The sequence below is a fragment of the Ciona intestinalis genome, chromosome 7, assembly GCF_000224145.3.
Source record: "Ciona intestinalis chromosome 7, KH, whole genome shotgun sequence".
Classification (NCBI taxonomy): Eukaryota; Metazoa; Chordata; class Ascidiacea; order Phlebobranchia; family Cionidae; genus Ciona; species Ciona intestinalis.
Genome location: NC_020172.2, coordinates 1,824,035 through 1,834,228, shown reverse-complemented (window position 1 = coordinate 1,834,228; position 10,194 = coordinate 1,824,035). Strand labels below are relative to the sequence as shown.

Sequence of the window (10,194 nt, the reverse complement as noted above, 5' to 3'; positions counted from 1 at the left end):
CCACTTGAACGAGTAGTAACCCAAGTGTATTTGGAAACCAGGTTGAGAAACCTCGCGTCCATAAAACATGAGTGACGTCAACATGATCATAAAAATAAGAAGATAACAAGCAGAGAGTCTTTCCACCCTGGACATCTCGCTTTGTTGCCAAGGTCGCATCGCAAGTATCGAATACCACAAGTGCCTGTGGTTTACATGGAGTGATAATGTTACTTGTGGATTGTTGGATTATTTAACAATGTTACCACTCACTCGTCTTTCAAATAATTTTCACATTTGATGTGAAATAAACTTTCAAACGTGTGGAGCTCTCTAGTACGAGCTGCTGGAAATATATGGTCAATGACATCATCAAACCATGTATTGCAAATGAAGAAAGTGCATTCATTTGTTTCTAAATCTCTTACAACCATTCTTTGTAAAAACCTATGAGTATAAGTTGGTTTAAACGTAATTGAAACACAAGGCATGGATTTATGTCATGATTTAATAAATTTACCACTCAGGGCTACGTCCACTGTTGTCATGCCACAACCGAACAGCAACTAGATTTCCAAGGCAACTGAATGACGTAATCAAATATGAATTAATGCTCCCTCTTCTTAAAAATCTTTCTTCCGAGTTCTGGAAAAAGCAAAACGGTAAATTCAGATTTAAAAATATTAAAAATTACAATCAACCTGCAGAATATGAACTTTGCTAGATTTCTTTGATCCAATCAGTTTGATACAAACAATGGCAGATGTTCCAGCAGTTCGACGATTTCCGGTGTATATTGTGACGTAATAACGGTATTTATCCAAGGGTGAGTTATCCACCACGTCGATATATTGTTGCTTGGTAAGATATGCAGTATATGTGACGTGTTATGATATAACTTGATAATAATTATGAATGACTTACTTTGTCTTCATATTCGATATCTTTCTTTCTTGCCAGAACCACCAAGATACCATAAGACGTGTAAAGAATAAACAAACAAACAAATATAACCGGATTTTTTAAAAATTCTGCCCACAAATTCCAAGACAGCTGTAAAAGAGATAAGTTTACAATAAACAAATTAAATAAAAAAATATTTCTCACTTTGCTGTAATCAATCTTGTTTGGGTAGACAATTAAACTGGATGCGAAAAGAGTGGGAACATCTCTTTTGTTATTCTCTTTCATTCTCCCACTGCTCTCAGGAGGAACTGGGAAATGATCGCACTCACACATCAACTCTGATTGTTTTGAATTCACTTTTGGCTAAGATGAATAATTTTGTTAAAAATATAAAAAAATAATATTTCGTGACGTTATACCTGACATCCTTTGTTGTTCCAATCAAATATGACGTCATCCCAATACATGCAGTTAACAGAATGCGTCACCAATGACGTTTTCATGACGCTTCCTTGACGAAAATATTTCGAACCAAGGTAAGCATGGATGGTCAAGTTGTATTTGCTGCCACCATGTGGTAGATTCGTAAATGGGATCAACCAATCAAATCCTGACTCTGAAATGTTTTCCAAATTAATCTCAGTTTAAGTTGGTGTGGTCCAGTTAGTTACTTTTATCGGTGAATGTCTTTGTCAAATTAAACTGGCGGTTCATTGAATCAGAAAGTTGTAACGTTATCTTCCATTCCTTGACTTCGTGAGTGGAATTTTCGAGCAAGATTCGAAGAAAATATTTACTTAAGTTTTCTTTGTTGTCGATTCCTACTTCAAATGCTGTGCTAGTTGTTGCTTGACTGTTGCATATTGTTACGTCACAATCGCTCGCAATGATTAATTGCAAACTTGTTGATGTTGATTGTTTTGGAACAATAAATCGACTTGGAAGATTTCGGGCTTTTTTGGAAGAAATCGGATTTTGTTTCTCCCAACCAGTTGTCAAGGAAACAGCAGTGACAAAGTCAACACTTTGAGTGGATGTGTTAAAATTTATCTTTCGTGCGTCGTAGTTGTATAACTATAAGTATCATAACAATTATCAAACATAATATATCATACCAATAATATTTCCACCAACCTCCATATTGATGACGTCATTACCGAAGATTGACGTCATACCAGGAATTTGGAATGGTACAGATTGATCATTTTCTTTAAGATAAACTGTATTAGTTTTAAATAATGTAACAGGTATCTTATACCACATGTACCTGTCGTGTTTCCTTTCATTCTCATCAACATTATTTCAGTTCCGGGTGTCTTATACGTCATGGGGGATTCCCCAGGAATAACCTGCGTCATCAAGAGTCTTCCAAAGTTTTTTATTTTATTTGTTTCTTCTATCTGGTGATAAAAACAACAAATAGTATTATCATGTAAGTGTTAACTGTGAATGACATTATAAATATTCACCCTGTTTATGCTGCTGTGAGAAGCTAGCATTAAATTTGAAGCAACCGACACACATGACGTCATTATGGAGTTGAGTTCGGTCTTTGTTGCGTCATTCAACCTTGCCTCCATAAAATTTTGAACATTAGAAAGTTTTTCCCAAGAACTTTCCTTCAGAAATAATCATTTGAAAATTTAATTTAAAAGTAACTTAAATATCATGTACATGTACCTTATTTTCAACACCTGTCAAGTCCGGTTCACTAGTGACGTAATTCATGACGTCAACAATTTGTTTCGCTGATTTAACAGAAGTTACTTTCGTAGAAGTTACGTGCTTGAGTATTTTGTTTCTCTATAAAAAATGTAAAAGTTAAATTATTCGTTTTAAATTATCACAAAACAAGATATTGTCCTACCTTGTTAGAACTCAATGCTGTTGTTCCTGACAAAGGTGCCACAAGTTGTAACAATCTCTGGATGTTGTTGGCTTTCATACTTTCATCAATCTCTTTTATTGCGTCAGAAATTGGAGGATTCCGTGACGTAGGTATGACATCAACGGCGACGTCATCTCGTCGACACGCGCCCAAGCTGTTGCAAATATCCACTGTGAAAGCAACCCCGAACGTTCTGCTCATAGTGATGTTATGAACTGAAGCATCGTAACCGTATTGTAAAAGCGATAATTCCTTGTCTGTGAGAGTGTCATATTAATACATGTATATAAGAATGTATAATGTAGGGTGGGGAAAGATGGGACATAACTCCATTCTATTTTCTCGTCCCATTTAGTAAGAACATTCATAGAAATAAAAAAACGTATCCAGACGACTCCCATAGACCGTTGTTAATTGTTAAAATACTATTAGGATATTTGTGTATTATGTGTTAAAGGTGTCCCGTCTTCCCCCATCCTACTATATAAGCAAAGTCAAACACGACTTGCCCGATTGTTTCATGTAAAACTTGTACATCAGTGGTGGATGGACGTCTGCGAAGTTTTGACACGTCACGGTAAACTTTGTGACGTAAGACTTGCCGAGCTTTGGTAAAGCTGAGCAATGCCCGCCACTGGGTGGCGGTGTAACATTAAAAAGTAGACTCGCAGAAGACTCCCTTCCATATAAATCGAAACCTGAAGAAATATTAATTTAAACGTGAATATTGATAAGTAATAAACATTAAGTCAGAACATATTTACCAATAACTGTAATGTTGTTTAAAATTGTTGACGTTTGGAGCTGTTGTGGAGTAAATTTACAAATATCTTTGTTGTTACAACTTTCCAATATATTTGAATTAAGAAACCAAGTGTGACGTACACAATCACTACATTCTGATTGGAGTATCAGTGGAACGTTTGGAGAAATAAATTTCCCACAATTCGTCCAACATCTGTAATAAGAAGGTGAAATATAAATATGTCATGTTTTTAACAAACCATAATTTTACTTCAATGTTAAAGTTGGAGCTTGAGGAAGAATAAATATTTCTTGATCAGCATAAGCGGGGGAATACCCTTCACCGATAACAATTAATCGAATGAAGTAAAATGAGTTTGGTTTAAAATTTGAGACTTGAACAAATGTGTCATCACCAATCCACAGTGGTTGTTGGTTGAAACATGAACCTGGTAACAACATATACCATGTAACGAGCATTGCTATGTGAGATAACTACAGTTGGATGTTGATACCTTTTCGTTTCACTTTACCAACTTCCACGTCACGTGGTAAATCATCTAATGTGACGGCACAATACCAATTATGATGAAATCGGATCGCGAAATCAACTTCAGTTGTTACGGATGCTTCAAATTTAACGGCTGTTTCATTACCTATTAAATATATATGTGAACAATTCTCAGATTATTAAGAACGATATACAACACAGGCAATCTCATCATATCAATTCCACAACACCACATTAACCACAACATTCACCACAAAACTTACCAAGTTGTCGCTTGTTGCCTCCTTTGATAAGAACCTCCAGCTTTCTCGTGGGAACCTCGATCAAACTGAAATCTCTCGCCTCTGATGTCACATCCTTATCTGTGACGTCATTAGTCGACACCTCAAGCATTATGACGTACAATCCTGCAAGCAAATCGTTGCTTCGAATCACAATCTCATTGTTGTAAACATTTCCTTTTAATTTCACTTCATTTTCAGTTCGAGGTAATCGTGAACTTGAGTCGACTTTGAAAGATTTCCATTTAAACTTAATGTTGGAATCTTCAACACACGATAAAGTGACGTCACCGCTTAAAATCAACTCTCTCGCAAATTTTAACGGTTCACCTATCGCTCTGTTTGAATTCCCGTCACGAATTTTCACGCCTTCCAAACATGTTGGTTGCCTTTGTACAATAAAGTTTGAACTAAAATTAAAAATTTGCTTTGAATTCCTGATGTTTGCATCAATCTGTTGATCTCCAATAGATGTGAAGATAATTCTCTCTTTTATTAGTTTGTAAAACGTCGAATCAAACGGTAGACTTGCTTCATCTGAATGAACATGTTTAATCGAATCAATTGTAAACGGAACATGTTTAGAATGTTCCTCAAACTTCAACGTCATCTCAAATCCACCAATGTCCCCTCTGACGTAAATCATAAGATTGGTTGAAACACTGGCATATAAGGGTCCATCTGACGTCATGTATACGTCATATATTTGAGGAACGGTTTCAAACACTTGAGATACAGCGCTATCATTAGATATCTGGTTATTTGCAAACACAGTAACTCTGTATTTCTCCCCAGCTTTCTTCAGAGATGTTTTGACTTGAACCAATTTACATTCATCAGGATTTGAACAAAATGTCTTTATTTTAGATACTAGTTCATTGTTGGGATATTTGTTGATTTCTATTGTAATGTTGGCCGGACAACCTTCTTCAAGCGTAATGTTGATTGTAAAGTAATTTGGTTGTATTCCGACAAAGTGATGGCATATTACTTTCATTCCTGTAACCAGCTGGTTAAGATAAAAAACAGACCTGTATTTTACATCGGACACATTGTTTTGCATAAACAGTGTGAAGGAATGTATGCCTGGTCCGATTGTAGATTGAATGCTTGTTGTTAGTTTAAACTTGATCTCAGCAACTTCTTTATCGTTATATTTGGTTTGTAAAAATTCTTTANTTCGGTCACAACTTTGATAATCAATTAAAATAAAGCAGTACGATATGGGATAGTGGTACACGTACTGAAAGATTATTTCTGCCTCAGTTAGAAATGTGAATTTTGCTGGTGATGTTATTATTTTTAATTGTTTACTGAACAACAAACTTTCCACTTGTAAAGATTTTCGTTGTGTAATGACTTTTCCGCTTGGAATAAAGCAAGAGAACAATATGACGTGTGTACCGGGCAGTACAACACGCTGGGAAAATTTGTTTTGGTGGATTTCGAATGTTACAGGAGAACTATCTCCGACGGAAATCGAACAGCTGATGGTGACAAGAAACAATTCACTGTATTGCTTAACGTTATCGATTTCAGCAATAATTGTTACGTTTTCTCCGGCAGTAATGGAATGCATCGGTAAAATCAGTATCATTTCTGGGAAATTATATCAAATTAGTCGGAATTTACGTTACCATTTTAAAATACCTTATAAAAAATATAGTAATCACCTAGTATGACGTATCTGGCAATTAGAATTGTTTTACAGTTTTGGGGTTGTGGAGATATGAGTATGGAAAATTGGCGGAACAATTCGAATTGCTTCTTTATTGGCATTTGATTGCACGGAAGTAAAGTTTCCCATTCCAATTGTACATTTATGGAGACAAACCTGCAACTGCTTTTATACTTGTATATGGGATTAGGTATTTAATTAACTCTGATATGACTTTAGGTAACAAGCCTTTTATTTAACCCAGACGTTTACCAGTGGGCCGGAAAAAAATATCCGGTGAGAAATGGCCGGAACAGTCATGGGAAAATAGCCAAAAACAGTCTTATAGGTTGCCGTTTGATTGATCCTTTACAACCTTGCGTTTTCCAAACGAAGAACAAGCATCTCTTTCGCATTTAAATCGAATTCGAGAGAAATGGAGTTTGAAGCGTTTGCTTGGTTGCATTCTTCGGCTACTGGAGCATGGATTTCTACGGCGCTTCCAGTGCAAACCAGTACTAGAAGTGGAAATGCTAAAGATGAATTATTGGCTTTATATTATTTTGTCTTTTGTTTTAAAAGCTGCTTTATCACAAAACAACGCAGTCAATAAAACTTTTCTGACAGAAAGACCTAGTAAAAAAATCCAAGTAAAATTAGTGAACTTGGTAAGTCAAATTCAACTTTGCGAGGAGTTATTAAGCATACGTGTAAAAATATGCAAGGTTTGCGGTGACCTGTTTGTGAAAGAATCATTTAAATATAAAGCAGGTTCATTTTCCAAGAAGAAAAGGATATTAATGAACTCGTCAGCAATTCAAAGTTTAAACACAGGTAGGATGGTCTACATTTTAGTCTAGATCATTTAAAATTAACTATTTGTTTGCAAAGCAGATTGTACAAATCTTCACCGGTTAGGAAGATACAGCAGCGACGTTTATCCTATTTGGTTGAAAGTGGGATATCGGTTTATTTTTATTCATTGTGACATGGAAACTGGTAGCCGCATAACCAACAAAACTGGTTGGATAACTTTCCAGCAAAGAAAGAATGGCAGAATCAACTTCAACAGAGGGTGGGAGGATTATGTGAATGGATTCGGAAATCCGAATGAAGATTACTGGGCAGGGTTAGAAAATATTTTATCCCTGACAAGACAAAATCAAATAGCATTGAGTGCTTGGTACTCAACACTTCGTCCAAATCTTCGTGTTGATTTAAAAGGGTGGGATGGATTTTATGCGTACGTAGAATATGAGAGGTTTACACTGTATTCAAAATCAAATTACACGATGGCTAATCTAGCAAGACGTTTTGGAACAGCATTTCAGCCAAACATTCCGCACGCGATTTTTCCATTAGAGTTTAGCACGTTTGACCATACCAGTAAAGAATCCTATTTTATTTCTAATTGTCCAGGACCCCATAATAGCGGATGGTGGTTTTGGGAGTGCAGTTTCTCAAACCTTAACGGAGTTTATCAAGGACCGACAGAAAAAATGTCTAAACGTAATGGCATATACTGGCAGTATTGGTCTACCATTAATACAAACAACACTGCTTTAAAATATGCATCAATGAAAATACAAAACTAACTTAGAATTCTTAATGATAAACTAGCAAACAATGCTCCTGCCTTTTTAAAGCATAATTATAATCTATTTTCTTACCTTGAATTATAAGCATTAAAGCGAGAACTAAGCTAATACATGAAGTAATTAAAGTACACATCTTTTTGTATTTCTTTAGTCTTCACCAGAACTTCTGCAAAATGTACTGTGGCAATGAAAGCAAACATAATAAAATACAATAAGCATTATACCCCAATAATAGTTGTAGCAGAATATTCTGTTATAAAAAGTGAGTTTTAGGCAAAGTAAAAGTTTCTCGACTATTGTGACGTCATATAATGTCTTTAACGCAACAACTACACAGAAGCAATTAAAACTGAATTACAGTTCAGATTGTGTTTAGAAACGAAAAAATACGGGGAACCTAATTAAACGTAAAAACGTTTTTTAGTTCTATCTTTATATAAAACAATATAAAGATAAAATAAATGCTATGTTATAGTACATCTGGGAATAAAAACATTTCAGGAAGTACAATTTCTTTAAATATAACATTCTGCACGATTTTGGCATCATACGTGCTTTCATATTCCTCATGCATTATATTTTGCAGGTTTTGCCAAAGATGGTATAATACGCAGCGCGTTATGGTTTCTTTAGGTATATCAGCAATTCGTTAAAACTGACTGCGGTACATCGGTTAATATTTAACTTTTACACTCCACCTACCATACTAACTTGTCCGTACAAGCAGCGAACTATAAGTAGGCCTAAAAATATTATTTATCAACACGATAACATGAACGAAGCTTGCAAAGTTGTTTTAATTACAGGTAAGAAATAGAACTTTAATTCAAACAGTGCCAGGCTTATATATGTATCCACAGGCAGTTCGAGAGGAATTGGAGCTGCGATTGCTGAATTATTTGCAAAGCAAGGTGCTTTGTTATCAATCACAGGTAGTAATAAGGATAAGTTAAGTGAGGTTGCTGAGAAATGCAAAAAAAATGGATCGAAACAAGTAAGTCACTGTTGTGCTTTATCTACATTGTATAGTCTGCACTGATTTATTCTCAAGAAAATCAAGAATTCTAGAATGAGTTATTTAAACTTCTTTGTCTATTATATAGTAGGTTGGGGGAAGATGAAACACCTTTTCATTCTATTTTCTCGCCCAATTTGGTAGTAAACAAAGAAAATGCAAAGAATTATAAAAGCGTATCCTCACGACTCCCCTAGACCGTTGTTAATTGTTTAAAACACGATCAGGATATTAAGATATAATGTGCTAAAGGTGTCCCATCTTCCCCCACCCCACTATACCTGTTATACAGTAATTTTATCAGCGTTTATACATCGTTTATATAATGTAGGCCTACAAGTTCGTAAAACTACTTTACAAACCAGGTTTTGGAAACAATAGCAGATCTTACAAAGGAGGAAGAGATGGACAAATTATTGGAAGAAACGATTAAAACATTCGGAAAATTGGATGTTCTTGTAAACAACGCTGGGATTGTATCAATGACGTCTGTTGAAGACGTGGGTATATAGTATATTGCTGAGGGGTAAGATGCTGGGATACCGTTATAGCACCTTAAACCCGACTTTTTACAGTTCACCGGATGCTAAGATTGTGTAATTCTGAAAATATTTGAAAACTTGTCCCATCTAATACCCTATACTCTTATATACAAACTATTGTGTTGGCACAAAGGCAATTATAGAGACATACATTTTAACGCAGTACACAGGAGAATCGTTCGACAAGATTTTAGCAATCAACCTCAAAGCTCCAATATATTTGACAAAGATCGCGAAACCTCACCTTGCATTGACAAAAGGTATATTTATCATGCGAGAGACAGTTTAGTTTAAACTTAATCCTTTTGTTGTTTCCAGGCAATATAGTAAATATGTCAAGTGTTTCTGCTACACGCCTTACAGCAGGTTCCTTCATGTATGGTATTACGAAGAATGGACTTAGCTATTTTACGAAAACAACAGCTGCAAGTTAGTTGTATGGGGAAAACTTAACTCAACTTAAACAACTATATAAACATGTAATTAAACGACAGCATGTTATACCATAACTGGAAATAAAACCACTTAAAGAAGTATAATTTTCTTTTAAAATACCATTTTGCACGATTTTGGCAGCCATACGATGCTTTCATACTTCTCAACTGCATTTTATTTTGCAGGTTTTGCAAAAGATGGCATAAGATGCAACGCGATATGGTTTGAATATTTGGACTATCTATTTATAAAGTACTCAGGTATTAACGACTACTTTTTTCAGTCCAGGAGCGATTGGCACCGAAATATTTGACAACTTTGTACCAAAAGAAATCGTGGAAAGTATTTTAACAGTCGAAGCATCTTTGCTTAGCGGGAAAGTAGCAACAGTAGAAGATGTTGCCAATATGGCCGTATTTCTCGCCTCGGAGAAAGCTGCCATGGTAACAGGTGAATGCATTGTGATTGATGGAGGACGGTACATCACAAAAATAAATGAATGATCATCCACACGAAGCAAACAATATTTGAAAACACACAAGATGTCGCTTCGTTTTATTTAGAAATGACTGTAGATAGATACCATTTTTACGAATAACTTCAAAATATATAATTTTTTTTACAATGAACGTATATAG

General features: G+C 35.3%; 2 protein-coding genes across 2 annotated transcripts in view; one reads left to right on the top strand and one right to left on the bottom strand.

Annotated features, from left to right (window-relative positions):
* The window catches only part of s-themis-b (self-incompatibility-linked polycystic kidney disease protein-1B), a gene marked incomplete at its 5' end in the record, with an annotated part of 36,724 nt that overhangs the window by 18,746 nt on the left and 7,784 nt on the right, over window positions 1-10,194 (bottom strand). Inside the window, 4 exon segments of the mRNA NM_001122970.1 lie at window positions 276-287; window positions 1,775-1,789; window positions 1,791-1,808; window positions 9,597-9,605. Coding sequence (NP_001116442.1) covers window positions 276-287; window positions 1,775-1,789; window positions 1,791-1,808; window positions 9,597-9,605 — 54 coding nt within the window.
* Window positions 1-10,194, top strand: part of LOC101243270 (dehydrogenase/reductase SDR family member 4-like) — a 14,446-nt gene that overhangs the window by 1,916 nt on the left and 2,336 nt on the right. Inside the window, exon 3 of the mRNA XM_009860797.2 lies at window positions 8,945-9,079. Coding sequence (XP_009859099.2) covers window positions 8,984-9,079 — 96 coding nt within the window. The 5' untranslated portion in view covers window positions 8,945-8,983. The remainder of the gene's footprint in view (window positions 1-8,944; window positions 9,080-10,194) is intronic.